Source organism: Ochotona princeps, chromosome 14, assembly GCF_030435755.1.
Source record: "Ochotona princeps isolate mOchPri1 chromosome 14, mOchPri1.hap1, whole genome shotgun sequence".
Lineage (NCBI taxonomy): Eukaryota > Metazoa > Chordata > Mammalia > Lagomorpha > Ochotonidae > Ochotona > Ochotona princeps.
In genome coordinates this window covers 6,826,121-6,848,303 of record NC_080845.1, presented here as the reverse complement: position 1 = coordinate 6,848,303, position 22,183 = coordinate 6,826,121, and the positions used below count along the sequence as shown (strand labels likewise).

Genomic DNA, 22,183 nt, shown 5'->3' with positions numbered 1-22,183 from the left:
TTATTCATCTAAAGGCAGAGTTAGATCTTCCACTTGCAGGTTCACTTTCCAGATGGCCACAAAGCCCAGGGCTGGGCCAGGCGAAAGCTGGGAGCCAGGAGCTCCAGCTTGCTCTCCCACACGGGTGCAGGAGCACAAGCATGTGCTGCATTTTCCTTTGCTTCCCAGGTGCATTAGCATGAAGCTGGACCCAAAGTGGAACAGCTCAAACTCAAAATAGTGCCCCTTTGCAATGCCAGCATTCCTGGCAGTAACTGTACCTTTGTGGCACAGTGCTGGTCCCTGTCCTTCAGCTGTTGGCTCAAACCCCATTTTCTTGGGAAGCCTTTCCTGACCAGCATAGGTTCTCTCAGACCCAGATACCTTCTTCTAAATTAAATTAATTTTTTAAAATTTTTGATGGTCTTTACATGGCTGATTAGGACACAAAGGGTCAAGGGCTACAGGAAAGGGGGGTGAGACCATTATTTCCACATTCTCTATTTTCCTTCCTGTATTTGGGTTAAGAAGGGAGAAAAAGGGAGAAGACATACCCAGCCTTCCACCCCTCCCAGGGTCCCTAATGTGGGGCATGCTCGGAGGGCACTGCTCAAGTGGTTTTGATAGTTCAACATTCTGAATTGCTGCCAGTCTCACCGTTCCAAGCACAGTGAAATCTCTCCAGAATCCACTGCTGACATAGTCCATCCTAGAGCGATCCAGCTGGGGGAAACCTCATCTGAGGTGATCCCAGACCTGACTCTTGTGTGTGCTTGCCAATATAGGGTCCAGCACAATCTGTCGCCCTAATCAGCCTGCGCACACACTGGTTACAGTTGCTGGGTCAGTTCTGTCTCCAGCCTTGTCCTCTCTGCAAACCAATGGATACTGCAGCCCAGCCCATTCCTTCCCACCACACACTTGGCCACATCAACCAGTGGAAGCTGCAGCTTAGTTGGGGCAACCTGCAGCAACTCCTGCCAGGCCTGCCCCCTGCCCTTGTTTCCATGCTTGGCAATATGTACAGCAGTGTGGTCCAGTCTGTCCCACACATCCCCTTCCACTCTCTTGCATGTCAGTGAGCATTTAAGTTGAATTCAACCCAACCAGCACCACTATCTAATCCATATTGGTGCTGGCTGCCACTTTCAGTCCAATCATGCCTGCCCCTAGTTCTGGTTTCCATGCTCACTAGTGGGAGTAGCGATCCAAGAGGGAGGTACCCACTGTTTACTTAATGGATGTACTCACACTCCAGAGCTTGCACTCTGTAGGTGGTTCTGGAGTTTAACTTAACAGATTAGCCCCCAATGCCAGCATCTACCAACTGATCCTGCAGCAAAGCCCACACCCCCACCCACTCTGGCTTATGCATGCACCAGTAGGAATAGTCAACCCAGCCTGGCTTTCCCCCAATCCAGTTCACATGTAGTCCTGCAAGTGTTGTATCCCTACCCAGGTTGGTCTGCTCCCAAACCCAGCTCTAACGCTCACCAGTGGGCATAGTGGTCTAGCAAGGGAGCCCCAGGCAGCACCACCCCCTACTGTGCTTGCTCCCTATCCCCCGAGTCTCACATGTGCCGATTGAGCACTGTGGCCCATTCTGGCATGGCTTGCCTCACCTCAGCATTTGCCACTGGGTGCTGTAGCCTGTCCCAGCCTGGCCTACTCCCAGTTCCAGCTCATGCTGGTGGGGGCTACAGCCTAACCCAGCCTAATCCAGCTCAGCCCAGCCCAGCCCAGACAGCCCCCAGTCCCGGCCCTAATGTAAACTGGCTGATATTGCAGCCCTACCTGGCCTGACCCACACACCATTCTTGGTCTCGGATTTGCCGGCAGATGATAATGAACTGGGCTAGCCTGGCTCACCCGAGACCTGACCCAAATGTATGCCAGTGGGTATTGTTGCTTGGCCTGGTCTGGGCTGCTCCCTGTCTTGGTTCTTGCGCTCACCTACAGGGGCTGTGTCCCAACAGAGGAGTTGCCAAACTCCTACATTAGAACCTGTCCCAATGCCAGATCTTGGCTTAAACCAGTGGGTCCATGGGCCAGCCCAGCTTAGTCCACCTGCTGTCCTAGCAAGAACAGTGGCCTTTCCTGACCAGCCTTCACCTTTCCACTTCTTACTGTTGGGTGCTACAGCCCAGCCTAGCCTGGTCCACACCCAGACACAGCTCATGCACGACTCAGCAGGGACAGAGACCTATCCCAGCCTATCGTACACCCATCCTGGTTCTCACAAACTCCATTGGGTGCTGGAGTCTAGCCCAGCTTTGCACACCCCAGACCCAGTCCATACCCATGCCAAGGAACACTGCAGCCATGTCCAGACCAGATTGCATCCCCTACTCTGGCCCTCACACACAACACACACCAGTGGGAACCACAACCCAGCCAGGTCGTCCCCTTTGCTCACCAATGAGGCCTGTTCCCAGCTGTAGATCTTGCATGTGTCAGTTGTTGCTCTGACCCAACTTAGCATAGTCTCTCACCTGTCTTGGCCTTTGCTTTGGACGCTACAGCCTGGCCTGACCCAGCCAGACCCTAGTCCCAACTCTCGGCGGGTGCTAGAATTTGGCCCTTCTCAGTCTGCTCCCATCCGTGGCTCTGGCAAGTTAGCAGGTATAGTGGCCTAGCCCGGGATGACCTGCACTCCAGCCCGATTTCTGCACTTGTCAGTGGGCTAAGGCTAGACACCTTTTTTTTTTTTTTCTCTAATTATTTTATTTTGATAATCTTTACATGGTTGATTAGGGCACAAAGGGTCAAGGGCTACAGGAAAGTGGGTAAAACCATTGTCTCCACATCATCATCATCATCATTATTGTTATTTCTGCATCTGGGGTAAGGAGGGAGAGATAAAGGGAGAAACCCCACCCAGCCTCCCACCCATCCCAGCTCCCCGATGTGGGGCATGCTTGGAGGGCACTGCTCAAGTGGTTTTCATAGTTCAGCAGTTTTGAATTGCTACCAGTCTCGCCATTCCAGGCACAATGAAATCTCTCCAGAATCCATTGGCTGACGACTTATAGTCCACTTTAGAGTCTCCGTTTGCCCAGATTGTCACTGCCAACACATGGCTGGGGTAGATGATTGATTTCTCATGTCCTCTGTCCTCTGTTGTGATACCGGATGTCCTCTGCAGGCTCGTGTACTGCCATATCCTCCGTGTGCACCTGGATATGCTGTCCAGTGCTCTGTCTGAGCCTCTGAGGAGGCTCAGCTTAGACACATGCACTCCGTGGTTAGACCATGGAACCTGCTCTGCTCTTCATGGTTGGAGTTTTGAGATCAGCAGTTCAGTTGGAGGGATCCCCAAAGAAACTTCATCTGAGGCGATCCCAAACCTGATTCTTGTGTGAACATGCCAGTACAGGGTCCGGCACAGTCTGACGCCCCAGTCAGTTTTTGCACATGCTTGTGGTTGCAATTGCTGGGTCAGTTCCACCTGATTCTGCCCAGCGTACACTCGGCCCTCACACAAACCGGTGGTAGCTGCAGCCTAATTGGAGAGTAATCCAATTGGCAGTAACCACCACCAGGCCTGCCCTCTGCCCTGGTTCCCGTGCTTGCCAGAATGTACAACAGACTGACCCAGTCTGTCCCAAACATCCCATTCAGCTCTCATACATGTCCGTGGCATTGAAGCCTAGTTCAACCCAACCAGCTCCACTATCCAGCCCACACACATGTTGGCAGGTGCCGTCTGTCCAGCCACCGCTTCCCCAGTCCTTGTTTTCATGCTGTCCAGTGAGAGTGGCGACCCAAGAGGGAGGTGCCCACTATTTTCCTCCAGGGCCCACTCCCACATCATGCACTCTCCAGGTGGTTCTGGAGTTTAACTTGACAGAATTAGCCCCGAGTGCCAGCATTTGCCAGCTGATGTTGCGGTAAAGCCCAAGCAACCCTCACCCACTCTGGCTTGTGTATGCACCAGTTGGAACAGTCAGCCTAGCTTGGCTTTTCTCTGATCTAGCTCACATGAGGCCCACAGGTGTTGCAGCACTGCTTGGTCTGGTCTGCCCCCATCTCAGCTCACGCTCTCCAGTGGGTGAGGTGTTCCAGCAGGGGAGCCCTCCACATTCCCCCTACCAGCTTTTCCCCCTCCCTCCCTGGATCTCATGTGTGCTGGTTGGGTACTGCAGCCCAGACTAGGCCAGACACCTTTTAAAAAAGCATTTGCCATTTTTAACTTCAAAATTATCTATATTTATTTATATATTCTTTCTATTATGTATTATTTACTTGTATTTAAAGATTTGATTAGGATTATATCTAAATGTAAATTTAAGGGCCTAGCACTGTAGCCTAGTGGCTAAAGTTCTCGCCTTGCACACACCAGGATCCCATGTAGGCATCAGTTCATGTCCTGGCTGCTCCACTTCCCTTCCAGCTCCCTGCTTGTGGCCTGGGAAAGCAGTCAAGGACAGCCCAAAGCCTTGGGACCCTGCACCCGTGTGGGAAATCTGGAACAAGCTCCTGGCTGCAGGCTTCGGATTGGCGCAGCTCCGGCTATTGTAGCTGCTCGGGGAGTGAGTCAGCGGGCGGGAGTTCTCTCTCTGTCTCTCCTTCTCTCTGTAAATCTGCATTTCCAATTTAAAAAAAGAAATCTTTTTTGAAAAAGTGTAAATTTAAGTTAGGAGATAAAAACGAGACAGAAAAACACCAATAGGTAGGGCTAAGAGATGTTAAGAAAGCTATAAGAATATATTTTTTGGTGAGGAAGTTTACAAAAGGAAATGATTTTTTGTGTTTTTTTCAGATAATAAATTCATTTTATTTTTGATGTTGTTCGCATAGTTAAGGATGCATGCTCATGTGGATGAGACCATTGTTTCCAATTTTCATTTTCTTCTTCCTGTATTTGCATTAGTACCCAGGGATGGGAATGGGCACCTGATGTCATCCCAGGGTTCCCTGCTGTGGAGCCTGCTCCAAGGGTACTGCTTAAGTGATTTGGATAGCTTGAGATGCTGTTTTGTTGCTTACAGGTTGAGGAAATCCTTCCAAGTTCCACTGGCTGACATGGTCCACCTGAGCGTCAGCCCGGATGCTCGCTCTCAGTGCTTGGCTGGGAGAGTTGTCCAACTTGCTGTGCCCTGTATTTGTTGACTTTGTTTTCTGAAGTGTGTTTACATGTGTTTTGGGGGCATTTTCAGGGTCCTTCACGAACACATCCAGAGGTTGTCTAAAGTCGTGACTGCCAATCACCGAGCTCTTCAGATCCCAGAGGTAAGGCAGGCTCTGGGGGTGTGTGACAGGAGCGGACGGCTATGTGCCAGGGCATCTGCAAGTTCCTGCTTCTTCAGGGAGCTGGGATGTGATGCTATAATCTTCAGGTTGCTCAAGGTGCTTTGCTTCGGTGGACCAGAAAGCCTGCAGTGCAGAACCCGTCACCGAGGCCCACTGGGACTCACCTGGGGCGGGTTGTCCCCTGCCCTGCGGTGCTGGCCACAGTCACCAGCAGAGCTAGGGGAAGGGCTGGCACACTGCACAGTGTTAGAACTGCTGTCCCAGGGTTGGGGTTCAGTGTGACCCCAGGGTCCCTGTTAACTCTGTCATCTGTTACAAAATAACAAAGCAGAAAATTTTCAGGAATTTTAACTGTTTATTTGTTTTTTGTTTTAGTTAAAATCTCTACTAATAAACATTAATTTATATAAGATTCTTAGTTGTCTGGTTTTAGAATCGCTACAACAGTGTTACATATGATTTTTTAGAAGTCTTTTGGAGCCCTTGTTTGGTGCAGCTGTGACGGCGCTGCGTGGGACACCTCTGTCCAGCACAGAGTGCCCTGTGTTTGCGTCCCAGCTCTGCAGCCTGCGGCGTAGCTGGCCAGGCAGTAGGCCAGACAAGGTCCACGGCCTGACTTCAGTTCCTGGCTTCCAGCTTATGCACCTTGCCCATTCCTGGCTGATACAGGCTTTGAACCAACAAATAGAAAATCTCTGTCTTCTGTTTGTTTCCTACCTTTGTGTGTCTACCTTTCAAATAAAATAAATATGTGAATGCACAAAAATAAATGGACATATTGGAGAGGCAAGAGATGGCTAAGGCGAGGAAGTGATCCCCTCTCCCCTGGGTCGCTACACAATACATCTGCCATGTCTGCTGTGGCTGAAACCAGCTTCTGAGAACCCAGGGTCTGCAGGAGCCTGAGGCTGGAGCCAGGAGCCAGCGCCGGGAGTCAGAGCTGGGGATCAGGCCAGGAAATTGGGTGCGGACAGAAACATCTGAACTGCTGAACTGGGTGTGCCTGCCCCTACACTTTCGGTTACTTTTTTCAGTAGCCTTTTTTTTTTTTTTTAGTATATATGCCTTTAGAATCCGCTGCAAAATATATTTATTTTAGCTATTTAAGGAAGATAATCGAAATTTTGTAAGTTCTAGATTCTGTGTTACTGTTTCTGTTATTGGATACATGAGCTACTGTATTTTAAAATGTAAAATTTTTAAGTGTGAAAGTCAAAAAGCTTCCATCTTTGACGGAGCAGAAGGAAATGGTGAGGGAAAGCCCCGCCCCTCCCCTCGGACTCAGCTGCTGGGTGCAGGATCTGTTGTCTTGGTGTAGGTCTACTTGCGGGAGGCCCCGTGGCCGTCGGCGCAGTCCGAGATCCGGACCATCAGTGCGTACAAGACGCCTCGCGACAAGGTGCAGTGTATCCTGCGCATGTGCTCCACCATCATGAACCTGCTGAGCCTGGCCAACGAGGACTCTGTGCCCGGAGCCGACGACTTTGTACCTGTGCTGGTGTTTGTGCTCATCAAGGTGAGCCCCGCCTGGCGCCTATGAGAACCCGTGTGCGTGCCGAGCAGGATGGCATGCAGCTTGGCAGGAGGTCGGGCACCTGGGTTCTCACCACGGTCCAAGCTCTGTGTCACCGGAAGGAGCGTGTTGGGCTTTGCACAGAAAGCATGGAAGCCACTATATTCCTGAATGAATGTTTTGGCTTTTAAATCGGTGCCTGAAGTTCATGGTTGGGGCCCAGTGTGTAACTTGAATGGTTAGATGAGGGCAGGCTCCTGTGCTGTTTCTTCCCTCACACGGAATTCTCTGTAGTGCTTGTCATACACAGCACAAAATTCATCAATCTTCTCTCCTGTTAGCCTTTTTATTTTGTAATTGTAAATTATCTCAAGAAATACTGACAAATCTTGTTTTTTGACCTTAAAAATACTAAGTTTTTTGTAAATGATTTATTTCAGATATCTTGAAGCAAGTGTGTGGTTTGGGTGCACCTCGCCACACCAGCACTAAGTCACTCATGGGTTCCGTGCAGTCCCAGCCCAGCTGTTGGTGTCTGCAGCACCTCAGATTCCTAAGACTTGTGGCAGCCCTGCAGCCTCAGCTCTTGGCGTGCCCTGTGGAAGCCCTGGGCTTGCGCACAGCTCCTCCTCCAGCCCCAGGCTGCAGCTTCCCTCCTTGGGATCTTCCTGGTCCGGGTGCAAAGCCAGTTGGTGCTGGTTTTAAGGAGAGGTCTTCTTTTAGTTTTTCTTCCCTAGCTGTTAGCAGGCAGCATCCTTTCTAACCACATGAAAAAGGTGACAAATTCCAAGTTCCCTGATAACTCTGGAAGCAGGGGGGATGTTGTAGTTTGGTAATCTCTCTTCCTCCTCAACTGATATTGCCCACTTCCCAGCTGTAACTGAATCTGCCAGCAGTATTCATTTGCTTGTCTAACAACCATTGTGGAATCCTGGGATGTCAGACTGCTGAAATTAGTTTAACACTCCTTGGAATCAGTGGCGGTTGCAGGATAGGGAGTTTTAGGAAATACAGGGAAGTTAGCTCCTGGATTGTGTTTTCCAGTATACTGTTGCTACTGATAGTGTCTAAAAGTTTGAGATTACTTCCAAAAATTACCTTTTGGGCTGGTATCTTTCACAGCAAGCGTTTGAAGAACACTGAAAATGGTTTTGGCGAACCTATATATGTCTCTGTAACTGGCCCTCTCCTTTTTTCTCTGCTCCAGGCCAATCCGCCCTGTTTGTTGTCCACCGTCCAATACATCAGTAGCTTCTATGCCAGCTGTCTGTCTGGGGAGGAGTCCTACTGGTGGATGCAGTTCACAGCAGCAGTGGAGTTCATCAAAACCATTGATGACCGCAAGTGAGCAAGACCGAGGCCCACCCGGGCGGACTGCTAGCTGGCCACAGGTCTCTGAACGGATGAGCCAGCTGCCCTGGAGGCTGTGGAGGGCTCTGTATAGTACTGTACAGCATTCAGACATTTTAAAATAGATCTTTACTAAACAGATTAATGGGCTAACAAGCAGGTTCTACTTTCTTTGGGCTCTTTTCCTTTCTGGGTTGCATATTTTCTTTTATTACCCCATGTAGAAAATACTGCTGCAAAAAGGGACCACTTTTTTGGGTATTTTGAAGTATTTTTAAAAACACAATCTCCTAGAAAATCCCTGGACCTCCATTCATGAATACGTGTCCTTTCCTTTTATCTTAGAACAATGCACCTCTTTTACGATGCTGTCTACCTGGTAAGCGTCCGTGGGAGCAGAGTGCCAGCTACACCAGGGCTGTGGTAGAGTTGTTAGTGGCACTGTCTAGGAGTCCGCTCGCCTCAGTTGAGAAGCTAAAAAAGAAATGTAAATATAATATATATTTATATTTGATGTGCCATGGACATCTCAGATACTAATAAACAAGGAATATTGTTGATGGTAGGTTGTGACATACCCTCTTGTGAAATGGTTTCCTCGACAAAATTTAAGCTGAGCTTAAAAGCAAGAAACAAAAATACAGAGATACTATTTATTAGCACAGAATAGAGTTTATTGAGCTTGCTAGGTGTGGGATTTGGTCCCTGTACATGGCTGCCTCTAGTGAGAAGACAAGGAGGAAGTGACGTGGACACATCACACTAGGGCCACATCTAAGCCTGCACACAGGAAGTGGCCGCTGCAGTGACCACACAGTGCTTCCTGGGGCGTGTCTCATCTGAAGCCCTAACTATGCTGTAGAAACCCCAACAGAGCTCCTGACACGCCTTTAATCGTCATGTGTTTTCGATGATTATTCACATTGAATGCACAGACCAGGAATTCAGTGAATGTCATTTTTTTTTAAACGAATTTGTATTGTCTGATCTAGTGATACAAGTTTTACTAGTGATAAACTATTTTAATCAACATACTCTTCTTATGGGGAAAAAAAATCTCTATTTTGGCAGGTTTCTATGCCTTTATTTCCTTCTTCTGAAGTGTGTGTTTCAATAGTTTGGGTTGCGTATGGATTATTAATCAGGAGTGGGCTTTGGCGCCTGAGCCGGTGGCCAGGGCAACACTGCAGCCTCTCTGAGTACGAGCTGTGCGCGTAGGCCGCACTAGGCTCGCCGCATTTGCTGGGCGACCCTGCACGGTCAGTTTCGTCTGTAACGCACTGAGGCCTGGCTGCTGCAGCCCTCGTCCCTGGCAGCGTCTCCGACATTTTCCAGGGGAGCCGGGGCAGGCAGTCCGGAGTGGGTGAAGGCAGAGGCCGTTTGTCCCTGAGGCCTAAAGAAGCTGGGTTTGCTTTCTGCCTCCACCTCTTCTCATTTATTTAAAAATACCAAAACAATACATTGCATAGGAGTGTGGGCTGTGGTTTCTGTCTTTTAGGGAGAGATCAAACATGAACCGTACTACAGGATGTCCTTCTAATGTGAGGAAATCTGCACAGGATGGTGATGCTGGATGGGCTGAGACCTAGGTGGGAGGCCATTACTTCAACATCGAGTCAATAAATGTTCAATCAGCAGTAGACTTTGGATAGTTAAATGTACTGTTACTGGATTTAACTTGTAAATCAATGAGAGATTTTTGTTTTCTCCACAAGGGTTTCTAACTATATTAAATGTTACCATTGTGGAAATAAACGCAGATATGGACACTGGAGCAGGACTGTTTTCTGTGGAAAAGAAGGTGTGGATGTGGGGTGGAGGGCTACCCCAGGGGCAGGAGAGCCGGCTGATGCAGGGCGCAAGCCAGTGGTGAGGATAGAATGGGTGGCCCCTGCTGGCTTGGTGCTGGCAGAACCAGGCCCAGCTGTGCCAAGGGCAGTTGCGGTTCCCCTTGGAAGCCCTGGTAGAGCAAGACTGGCCTCCACCTTAGCCACCGTGAGGAGGTGGTAGCAGTGGGGTAGGCAGGGAGGGAGCTATTCTTGCTCTTTGAGAAAAAAGGAATAGCTGTCCCTTGGTGTTTCTTACTACATGTCCAGTCCCTGTCCCATGGGAAGGCTCCATGCAGAGGCCCATGGCCACCTGGGATCATGTGGCCTTCACCAGGCCAGTAGGGAGAGGGTGGGTTAGCTCACCAGAATCTTGTAAATCTCTCTAAGGAAAAGGAAAATCAGAGATGTCCTTTTAAAGTTACTTTTTACTACAAATCCCTGTAAACACTTTATGTCTCCTGCCTTAGAGAAACTCTCTACCACAGAAATTGCTTTCCCCTTAAAAAACTTGCTTGTGAAAGCCTTCTCTTTTTTTGTTAAGTTTAGTGTGTTTTATGTTTTTTTTTTTTTTTTAAGATTTATTTATTTTTATTGGAAAGCCGGATATCCAGAGAGGAGGAAAGACAAAGAGGAAGATCCTCTGTCCAGTGGCTCACTCCCCAAGTGGCTGCAACGGCCGGAGCTAAACCAATCTGAAGCCAGCAGCCAGGAACTTCTTCCAGGTCTCTCACATGGGTGCAGGGTCCCAAGGCTTTGGGCCGTCTTTGACTGCTTTCCCAGGCCACAGTCAGGGAGCTGGATGGGAAGCGGGGCTGCCAGGATTAGAACTGACAACCATATGGGATCCCGGGGCGTGTTCAAGGCGAGAACCTTAACCGCTACACTACTGCGCCGGGCCCGTGAAAGCCTACTGATACAGATGATTCAAGTGCCGCAGGGAGAGAATGGGGCTTCCGAGGCGTCGGCAGATGTGGTACCTACTGTTTCTTACCCTGTGTTCTGGACGTTACACATAAACGTGCCTGGGTCACGTAAGAGAGCAAAACCCAGGCCAAGCAGTGAGACTGCACAAGCTGGAGCTGGCTGCATGGGCCCAACTCCGGGGCCCTTTTCCTATTGTTTGCCACAGGAACTCCAGTTTAGGCCAAGTGAGGGTCAGGTAGCTGTTCTCAATGCTCAAGGCCTAAAGATGCCTTCCTCTGAGGTGATTGGGTGTGCGTGTCCCTCACCACTGGGGTGCATGGAAGTGCTGGGAGCAGCGGAGTTCCTGGCCTCAGTCTGCCCAGGGCTTTCCTCCCTGCCTGCACGCTCCTCACTTTGCTTCCTCAAAGGCAAGTCGGCTTTAGTCTGTTGTCTGTATTTTGTATATAATTATTGTAGCTGGGGGAAGGGGATCAGAAATAATCTTGACATGCAAGGAATTTTTAGTAAATGGATCAGTAAATATCTCATTGATGAGATATTTGATGGAATGCCAAACTGCCTGACAACTTTGCCAGATTAATAATTACTTATGGGCCCAGCGCTGTGGCCTAGCGGCTAAAGTGCTTGCTTTGAACACGCCGGGATCCATATGGGCGCTGGTTCTAATCCCGGCAGTTCCACTTCCCATCCAGCTCCCTGCTTGTGGCCTGGGAAAGCAGTCAAGGACGGCCCAAAGCCTTGGGACCCTGCACCCATGTGGGAGACCCGGAAGAAGTTCCTGGCTCTTGGCTTCAGATCATTGCAGCACCGGCTGTTGCGGTCACTTGGGGAGTGAATCAGCAAACAGAAAATCTCTCTCTCCTCCTTTCTGTATGTCTGACTTTCCAATAAAATAAATAAATAAATTTTAAAAAACAAAGCAATTACTTGTTACAGTTTAGGATGTAGATTACCCAGAAGTTAGGGTATCTAAGAATAGCCTTATTGCCCTTGAGAACCTCGGCAAAATGAAGAGAGTTTCAGGATGTGATGGAGCCGACACGCCCCCAACCCACTCCAGGTGGCACAGGTGATGGCCCGAGATACGGGAAGGCAAGGCCTCATGCCTCCCACTCTTTTTTTTTTTATTATTACAAAGTCAGATATACAGAGAGGAGGAGAGACAGAGAGGAAGATCTTCCATCCCCAAGTGAGCCACAATGGCTGATGCGCGCCGATCCGAAGCTGGGAACCAGGAACCTCTTCCGGGTCTCCCACGCGGGTGGCAGGGTCCCAAAGCTTTGGGCCGTCCTCGACTGCTTTCCCAGGCCACAAGCAGGGAGCTGGATGGGAAGTGGAGCTGCCGGGATTAGAACTGGTGCCCATGTGGGATCCCGGGGCGTTCAAGGCGAGGACTTTAGCCGCTAGGCCACGGCACTGGACCCACGCCTCCCACTCTTAACCTTTTGTTGAGCTGCTTCTATCTTGTCTAGCCTAGTCTTTGTCATCACTGACCTGCAATGAATTCATGCTTGCCTTTTCATTGGAACAGCCTTATGTGTGTGTGTTTAAGATTTCTTTTTATTGGAAAGTCAGATTTACAGAGTGAAGGAGAGGTAAGAGAAAGATCTTCCATCTGCTGGTTCACTTCCCAAGTAGCTTCAGTGGCTGGTGCTGAGCTGATCCAAACCAGGAGCCAGGAGCTTCTTCCAGGTCTTCCATGCGGGTGCAGGGTCCCAAGGCCTTGAGCCGTCCTCGACTGCTTTCCCAGGCTACAAGCAGGGAGCTGGATGGGAAGTAAAGCACCTGGGATATGAACTGGCGCTCACATGGGATTCTAGGCATGCAGGGCGAAGACTGTAGCCACTAGGCTACTGTGCCAGGCCCCTCTTGTTTGCTTAGTTTGGCCCGGGGAGGAGCTAAAGGGATCAAGGAAATGGCAGCTCACTTTCTGATTGGTCCCTGAATTCAGTAACTGTTCATCAGCCTTGGTATTCCTGAGGCCTCCATGCATCCCTTCAGCGGAGGAAGTCACTGTGGAAGCTGCCGTCCCCAGGCTGTGTGCATTCATTCAGAAGAGAGCTGGTCTAGGGCCTGGTTCTCATCCCCTCCATATTAACATGAATTTGTTGCTCACTTGATGGACCTGTGTCTGTTGAACTCCTGTTGGCTTTGCAACCAGCCAATCCTCCCTCCACAAAAGGGGCCGTGTAGCTTTTCCCTGGAGGAAGCAGAGCTGCCGACAGTGCTTAGCTACACCTGCCCACCTGCTGCTGTACCAGGAACAGGAAGCCAGGCCCCAAGTGTGTCTGGACTGTCTGTGTCTGCTGCCTAACGAGTGCAGTCTGAGTGAAGAGCTTCTGCTTCGGTCACTTCATTCCTGGACAGCCTCTTCCATCAGCCTAGACTCTGGAAAAACTGTATATTGACTGGAAAGTTCTGTGGATGTGGCAATCTAGGAAGAATCTTCTACATTTTCAGCTAAGATGGAAGTCACCATCAGTTTGAAGTCACTGGACCTGTTGTAGGCAATGAACTTGAAAAACGGTAACCTTACTCCTTTGAACCATCTTGGAATTGACCATGTCACTGGTCCACAGCAGGAAATGACATGGCTTGTAGCCAACGTGATTTTCTAAACAGTGCATTTTCACTTCAGCTTTCTATAGGCCTCCTAGTCCCTAGTTGTGGCAGAACCTCGATAACAGGCCTGCTGCTGGACATTGGTGTCCGTGTAGTTCAATGCTCATTCCTGGGGTCTGAGCTGACCCATCCTGACCAATCTGTAAACCATCATCCCCCAAACTTCCCTGCTAAGAGTCAGCTGTATTCTTGTAGGCATATCCAAATCCATGAGTGATGGAAACGGGAACTTCTATACACAAATTCTTTTTTTTTTTTTTTAAGATTTATTTTTATTACAAAGTCAGATATACTGAGAGGAGGAGAGATAGAGAGGAAGTGGAGCTGCCAGGATTAGAACCAGCAGCCATATGGGATCAAGGCGAGGACCTTAGCCACTAGGCCACGCTGCCGAGCCCTATACACAAATTTTTTTTTTTTTAAAGATTTATTCATTTTATTACAGCCAGATATACACAGAGGAGGAGAGACAGAGAGGAAGATCTTCCGTCCGATGATTCACTCCTCAAGTGAGCCGCAATGGCCGGTGCGCGCCGATCCGAAGCCGGGAACCAGGAACCTCTTCCAGGTCTCCCACGCAGGTGCAGGGTCCCAAGGCTTTGGGCTGTCCTCAACTGGTTTCCCAGGCCACAAGCAGGGAGCTGGATGGGAAGTGGAGCTGCCGGGATTAGAACTGGCGCCCATATGGGATCCCAGGGCTTTCAAGGCGAGGACTTTAGCCACTAGGCCACGCCGCCGGGCCTCCCTATACACAAATTCTTGAGGGAGCTTGAGAATAGCGGGAGAGCCGGCCTCTCCTGAAGTGTGAACCAGCAGCCCCTCCTGCCGGGCACCTGAAGAAGCTCAAAAACGTGAAAAGCACGTGCCCACTCCCTCCCCATGGGGTCAGTTTGTAGGGTGGGTCCTGAAAGGAGGCAGACCTAGCAGGCTCGCATCTTTTGCTCGCAAAAGTTTACAACCCTTTATGAAAGCATCCAACTCTTGCTTTAACATTTTTACCTTTAAAGAAATTTTTATAGATTTATTTGTTTGAAAGGCAGCGTTATAGAAGGAGAGATCTTCCATTTGCTGGTTCACTCCCTAAATGGTTGAAATTTCCAGGGCTGGGCCAGGCTGAAGGCAGGAGCATAGAAATCCATCCATCTCCCTTAATATGGGTGCAAGACGGCTCAAGGACTTGGGCCATCTTCCACTGCTTTCCCAGGTGTATTAGCAGGGAGCTGGATTGGAAGCGAAACAGCCAAGCTTGAAGCAGTGCCAATACGGGATGCTGGCATTCAGGTGGTGTGCCACAATACTGGCCCCAAGTCAGAGACCTTAAGTTGCTGGTTTACTTCCCAAATGACTGCAACAACTAGGGCTGGGTCAGGCTGAAGCCAGGAGCCAGAACTTCCTCTGGGTCACTCCTGTGAGTGTCAGGAACCCAAGTACTGGAGTTAGCACCTGCTGCCTTGCAAGGGAGTACATTAGCAGGAAGCTGGTTTGGAAGTAGGGAAGGGAGGACTCGAAGCAGGTACTCCAATATGGGATGTGGCTGGGTGTCCCAAGGGACATGCTAACGGCCATGCCAAATGCCCATCCCAGTTGTTTCTCTGTGGTCACCATCTGCCTGACTGTACAGCATTCTCTCACCTTAACCTCTCTTGACATCTGCTGCATCATGGTGTTCCATGATAAACCCAAATTTCTGTACCAAGAAAACACGCTCTGCTCGTCTCACCTTCCTTTGTGTAAGCTCTTAAGATGGCTCTTCTGTTACGGATGTATTTGTGTCTCTTCATCGCGGGCGAAAGAACTGCAGCCCCAAGCCTCTGATGACCTCTGGCTCCAAGGGACAGCCCAGCTCCCGTCTCTTGGTTCTGCTCCCCATGGGCAGCATGTGCACCCTGCTCCTTGGCTGGCTTGGTGTATGTGTTTATTTGGCCTCTTTGTGGCTCACCTGCATCTCGAGTGCCAGTAACGTGGTGCTCCATACATGGAAGTGATTGGTGACATAGGGGGGACTGGCAGCTGCTGCTTGGGACCAGCAGGTGAGTGGGGAGCGGTGGGTGGAGAGTGTCCGCCAGCTCAGGGTTCTCCACAGCAAGACTGGGCCACACTCAGGAGCCTGGGTCGTTCCACCACCCACTGCAAAACCCAAGGTTGCAGGTCCCGTCCAAGCATCTGAAGACAGCTCTGTTAGTAACCAGAGCCGAGGTAAGTGAGAACTGCTTTAAAGGGGCTTAATGAGCTATATGTGTGTGTAAGAAAAATGTGCATGGGTTGTACCAAAATATGTGTGTTTTGCTTTAGTTTTCCCATGGACCGCTGGAAGCACCCTTATCACCCTGGTCCCTAGTTTTGTCATACCTATACCCCAATCCCTGAACAAACTTCACTTTGGGCACGCCTTGAGCAGGGGGTGTGGCCACAGCAAAGCAACACTGCAGAGCCTGCTCCCTGAGTACCCGTGCCACATGTGAGTTCCTGGATTGGCACCTGCCGTGGGCTGGCAGTACCCTTCCTGAAGGAGGTTACATGGACCCATGGCCCCTGCTTGGCCAAAAGGGCCCTGGCTGAGCTTAGGATCCGCCCTTTCCTGCCTGGTTATGAGTCTCAGTGGCAGTGGAGCTATGCTGGAAACTCCTTGTCCCTAAATTGCCTACTGGGCACACCTCCCATGCCCCAGCCCCTCTTGGGCCAATCCCTGTGTTGCTACATCAGAAGTATCACTCCTGTGGTCACCTCCACCCCTGGCTGCCTCCCATGCCTTCCTCTCAGAGCCCCTTCTCTGCCCTTAGGATGAATCAAGTCCTATCAGGCTCCTGTTGATGTCTCGCTGCTGGGTTCCAGCTGCCCTGTCAGCTGCTTGTCTTCCTTCTTGCAGCTCCACTGCCGGAGTCCAGCTCCAGCCGAGTTCGGAACTCGTGAAGGGTGTGTGGAGTAGGCATAGAGAGAAAAATGGACCACTACAATTTCATGATCATGATGGACAATGCAAGAAAGCTGTCCCTTTATTTATACAGAAACAGTCACAGGCTCTGATATAGGTTTTTTATGTCATGGTCAAGTGGGTGTTTTCAAGGATAATTCTGCCCTTTGTTTCACCTAAAAGCTCTCAGTAACACATCCCTACTATAATCCTCATTCTACAACTTGACCTTATTTTTTTTAAGGTTTATTTATTTTTATTGGAAAATCCAATATACAGAGAGGAGGAGGGACAGAGAGGAAGAGCCTCTGTCCGATGACCCACTCCCCAAGTGACCGCAATGGCCAGCGCTGCGCCAATCTGAAACCAGGAGCCTAGAACCTCTTCCACGTCTCCCATGCGGGTGCAGGGTCCCAAGGCTTTGGGCCGTCCTCGACTGCTTTCCCAGGCTACAAGCAGGGAGCTGAATGGGGAGTGGAGCTGCCGGGATACGAACCGGAGCCCATATGGGATCCCGGGGCATTCAAGGCGAGGACTTTAGCCACTAGGCTATGGCGCCGGGCCCTACAACTTAATCTTCAATCAGTGAAGGGAGCAAATGCATCACACAAAAGAGGGGAGGAACCTAAAGATCAAGGATGGTCAAATGGAGGTGGCAGAGACAGAGACAGCATGAATTGTGAAGGTTGGCAAAGCCAGCTCCACAGTGGCAAACAATGCCTGAATAGATTACAGAGTTCTCAGCAGCGTAGACCTGTGTCCGTGCAAAGGGGGGTAGAACTGACTTCAAGTGGTTGTAGAGACATCCTCTGGTCCCTGCCTGCTATGAAACAGTTTTCTTCACACCTTTGTGTCTGCTACTTCCACTGCTAGGACCCCAGCACTCCGCCAGACCCCTCCCCAAGTGCTGCACTCCGCCTGTTGCCTTGCCTTGGCCTCCTTGCTGCTCAGAGCTGCCTGCAAGCCTTCCCCTCCGTGCGAGGATTCCTCTCTTTCCCTCCCAGATCCACTCCTGCAGGGACAGCGGGTGATCCAGGGCCGTGAGCTCTACCAGTTGTAGACCTCTTTCCCTGCCACTCCTGGCATGTGGCTCTCCTCAGCCCAGGCCTAAACAATAAAGGGACCCCCTGGAGGTCAGGCCAGGGGCCGTGGGCACTAGCACCACGCCATGTGGTGCTCAGATTGGAAACATCTGGGCATAAGGCTGGACGCACACCACAGGCTGGGTCTGGCTTGTGTCCCTCCCCGTGGGCTGGGTGCCAGGGCCCACTGGAGAATTAGAGTGGCTCCTACTGGGCCACATGGGACTAAACAGGCAGGAAGGTGCTGCGCAAGGCCAAGGAGGGTGGTGGGTGTGCTGCTCCCGCACCCGCTGGCACCCACTGTGCACAGGGCAGGGACGGAAGCTGCCAGGTCACACTCGATGGCCCCCACCCCTGCTGGCTTAGGTGGCAGACTGGGAATGGGGGTCCGCTGGTGGGACAGGTTCTACAGAAACCTCACATGGCCTGGCTTCTGGATCCACTGTCCCCTGGTTCCCTACCAGGCCCCTGCTTTGCTGCTTCTTGGGTGACATCTTGTGGCCAAAGACAGGTAGCAACCATTGGTTGAAAAAGCTGCTGAGCCAACAGCGGAAGATGGTATGAATGCCCAGGAGGGTGGGCAGCGCTGGGTCAAGAGGCAGCCCCTGCCCCCTTGCCTGAGAGCTAGATGGACCCCCCAGATACCCTCATGCCTCACGTTAGACGCAAATCCACCACCTTCCCTCTTGTTTTAGCACAGGTTTTGAAATTCATGCAGTTTCTTATAATTCACATTTCCATGAACTTCCAGAAGGTCTCGGGGCTGAGAGTGGCGCTGCTGTGCCAAGTGTATAAGATCCTTCCTCACTGTCCACACCCTGGTGCTTGCTTCCCCTTGTGCTGGGGGTCCTCGAGGGCAGTGCTAGATATCCGCAATGGGCATTGTACCCAGCATGGAGCTGGGTATCCTGGCAGGCCTCAGCAGCTGGGAGTGACTGACGTGCACAGCTCAGCTCTACCACTCAGGGTCAAGGCCCCAGCCAGGACTCTGAGGGGTCTGGGCTAGGGACCTTGGCCACCTCCTAGGGAGAGAGGGGGTTCCCTGGAAAGCAGCAGCACCCAAGAAAGCAGCGGGCCAGGCAGAATACCAAACAAGGCTACGAAGGCAGAGGGACTCTGACATGGGGGGCGGCAGCTGAGCCCAGGATACGGCCTCTGATGGTGGCCCTCCCCAACCCTGAGCGGGGGAGTGTGAGCAGCAGCCAGTCAGCTTGGACACTGGGCAAAGCGGCTGGACAGGCCAAGTGCAGAACACAGGGTGGCCAAACGCTGGCCGGAGTTGGCAGATTCAAGCTGTGGCCTCAGGTTCCCCAAAGCTGCCGCAGACAGACCGCAGCTCTGCTCCCCAGTGAGCTGTTAGCGACCACGGCCTCCCCTGCTACGCTTACTGATGAGCACAGGCCGGCTGCACCGCCTGGAGACCCTGCCCTCCCCTCGGGAACAGAAGTTTGCTGAGTGCACCAGTGACGGCAGCGGATGGCAGGGGGCACGTTTAACTCACTTCAGGTGCTTGCCGAGCATCCGGCAACGCAGCAGCTCATTACAAATCATGCCTGTTTATTCATTAAACAGGGCCTGGGGGAAGCTCAGAGAGGCAGCCCTGACTTCACTTCATTCAATTTGCAGTCTGTGATTAAACAGCGCGCAGCTGCCAGACTCCAGAAATGGATCCGAGATCCTGCCTTCTCTCTGCTCCATGCTGACCTGACCTGCAGCCGTCTCCGACCTTCAGTTGCCCACGACTCTAGGCAAGTCTTTTCTCCAGCCGGTGTCTCAGTTTTCTCATCTGTGAAATGGGACCATTTGACAGATGGTTGGAACCCCCTGAAAGAAAAGATTTAGGGAAATGTTGGGGCCTCGGGCACAGCTGGGGTGTCACTAAGAAAAGGAGTCAGGACCTCCAGACCACCCAGGGCCAGGAAGAGCTGCTTCCCCCCAACTGGGAGAAAGGGAGGAGGGTGGCATGTGGTTTGGTACCCAGCGGCTGCTGCCCAGTGCTGCCTCACCCGCCTGGGATGTCCACTTGTTTGTAGAGATTTATTCATTTGAAAGATAGAGTTGCAGACAGAGGGAGAGAAATTTTCCATTGACTGGGCCATGAAGCCCAGGAGCCTGGGGCTTCATCTGGGTCTTCTCCCAGGTGGGTACCAGGACCCCAGACACTTGGGCCTTCCTCCACTACTTTTCCAGGTGTGTTAGCAAGCAGCTGGATGGGAAATAGAGCAGCTGGTACTCAAACTGGCACCTATAGTGAATGCTGGTACTGTAAGTCTTAACCTACTATGCCATGATGCCAGTCCAAAAGACGGGGCGTTTTGTAGAGCCCAGCCTCATGGGGCATGGGAAGCTCAGACCTCCATGCCTCAGCTGGCCTGTGTGGCCGACAGACGTCAAGGAGGTGTTCCACAAACGGGCCCTAGAGCACCCGCAGGCCCGCCCAGGTAGTACTTCTATCATGGGGTTAGCATCCAGGCTAGCCCCTCCTCCTTCCGGCCAGCCAGTGACCATGGCCGGCAGTCAGCATCACACCAAGGCGCAGAAGTTGGGGCATGGGGTATCATTGCCCTCCTTCAGGCACTTGCCAAATGACCTTGAACTCAGGCCGCCTTCCTGCCCTGCTAACCAAGGGCCTCTTCCTCTGCTCCTCGCCCAACCCCGATATCCCTTGTGAGGCACCCCATTTCCCATGGCTCCCTGCGGGGAGCCGGATGGGTTCTGAGCCGTGTTGCATGCCCCCTGCGGTTTCTAAAACATACAAATCATTCTGGCTGCACTTGTGTGTTTCATTACAGGGAATGCACATTTGAAAACAACAGAGGGTTTGGCTGAGAGCGGCATGCCGCTTTTATTGCATCTATCTCCAGATCTGCCGTTAGGCCCGTCCCCCCGGTGTTATTGACCTTGATTCTCTCTCATTTGCATCCTGCATTTTTCATCCTTTGGAATATGGTGTTTTGGGACTTCTCCATCATTAAGTGGATTTACAGCAATTTCCCTGTGTGTTTTCTCCAAGGGATTCTGTTATGAGATGCACATTAAATCTCCATTAATACCTCATTATCCGACTGATAAGATTACCATGATAATGAGGCAGAAATTCTAATTGTTTCACTTCTTATTGTGCCTGCCATTTAATCCCTTCCTCTACCTGGAAGTTGGTCATGAGCGAGCGGGTGGGTGGGCACCGGGCTGAAAAAGCCTTTTCCAATTGGCCGAGCTGAGGCTGGATCCGCAGCGACTGCCGAGGGGCGGGGTGGAGGGCGTGGACCCGCGTTGCCTTTCATTTCCTGCTGGGCAAAAAGTTATGGGGATGGAAAGCCAAGGCCGAGAACCCTGGTTGGACTTGGAAAGCTCTTTGGCTGAGTCTCACACATTCAGGCACACGTGCAAGCATACGCACACACAGCACTCACTCTCAGGTGCCCAAGCAGTTTTGTCACTGGACCTTGTGTAACTCCCACCTCCCAGACACACCTTCCAGAACATTCCCAGCTTCTGCACCCTCTGTGAACCTGCCTTCAAGATTGATGAGCCCATCGGATAAAGTCCAAGGCACTGGGCCAGAGGACATGGGATAACCGGGGGGGAAGGGGCGTCTTCCTGCAAGAGTCTCTGCCAGGGCCTTCTGTGGGGGTGGGCAGGGTGGGTGGCTCCCACCAGGGCATCCCTGGCTCCCCAGGTATCATCTGCTACAGTTCAGATCCCTCCATCTGCTATGGGGCGGGCATGAAGGGCGGTCTCCGGGAAGCGCCCCTTGCGTGTGGCTAGCCGAGTAGCAGGCACGGTCCCTCCCTCAGCCTTTCCCAAGACCCTTGGGTGGTGGGGTGGGGTAGGGGCGCTTAGGCTGTCACAGCTGAGGGTCCATGCTGGGAAGCAGCATACTGGGGCCCCATCCCTCACGGCTGTGGAGGCCAGATGCAGCCTGCTAGGTAGGAAGCTGGCTTGGACTCGCATGCTGGGACTAGCTGTCCTGATGCTGGACGGCTTGCAGGGGGACAGAACGGGAGTTGGGGTGCAGCCAGGGAGCTCTGGGGTGTCTCCACCCAGTGGAGCAGGCTTTTTATGCACTTTAAGAGGATGATCATCAAGAACTGCTGATTTCCCAGTAGCCTTTGTGTTTGTTTGCTGGGCCATCATAAGGATTCCAGAAGTTTCTTTGCAGGCTGGAAGGCTGGAGTTGGAAAGTGAAGTGTTCACACGGCTGCACTTCCTTCGGGACTCTAGGGGAGTGACTGTCCTTGCCTGTCCACCCCCTATTCCAGCTTTGGTGGCAGCTGTGGCCTGTGGTACCTCCCCCCAGTCTTGGCTACCCCACCCCTGGCCATCTTCCCCTGTGGCTCTCTGCTCTCTTGAGCACGATGCCTGTCAGATGGCCTCATCTGCAGCACAGGAAGTTCTTCCTTCCCACTGGGGCTGTCTCCCCTGGAACCCGTGCTCAGGGTGTTACCATGGCTTCCAGGGGACATTCATCGCACCTCCTGAAAGGCCTCCATGCAGTGTGCAGCATGGGAGAAAAGGAGAGAGAGCTTCCAGCCCCTGCTTCACTCCCCAGATGCCTGTAACAGCCAGGGCTGGCCAAGCGGGAATCAGGAACCAGAAACTCTGTCCAGGTCTCCCACAGCAGGTGGCAGGGACCCAAGCACTTCAAGTTCATCTGCTGCCTGTCAGATGCATCGGCTGGGAGCTTGGAGGCGGGTACAGGGTAGGGACTTGGAAGTAA

General features: G+C 51.6%; 1 protein-coding gene across 6 annotated transcripts in view; it reads left to right on the top strand.

The window, feature by feature from the left end:
* GAPVD1 (GTPase activating protein and VPS9 domains 1) overlaps positions 1–8,254 on the top strand; it is an 82,794-nt gene extending 74,540 nt beyond the window's left edge. For all 6 annotated transcript variants that reach the window (XM_058672115.1, XM_058672113.1, XM_058672114.1 and 3 more), the window contains 3 exons: positions 5,139–5,211; positions 6,551–6,748; positions 7,953–8,254. In XM_058672115.1, coding sequence (XP_058528098.1) covers positions 5,139–5,211; positions 6,551–6,748; positions 7,953–8,093 — 412 coding nt within the window. In that variant the 3' untranslated portion in view covers positions 8,094–8,254. The remainder of the gene's footprint in view (positions 1–5,138; positions 5,212–6,550; positions 6,749–7,952) is intronic.
* Positions 8,255–22,183: the final 13,929 nt, after the last annotated feature.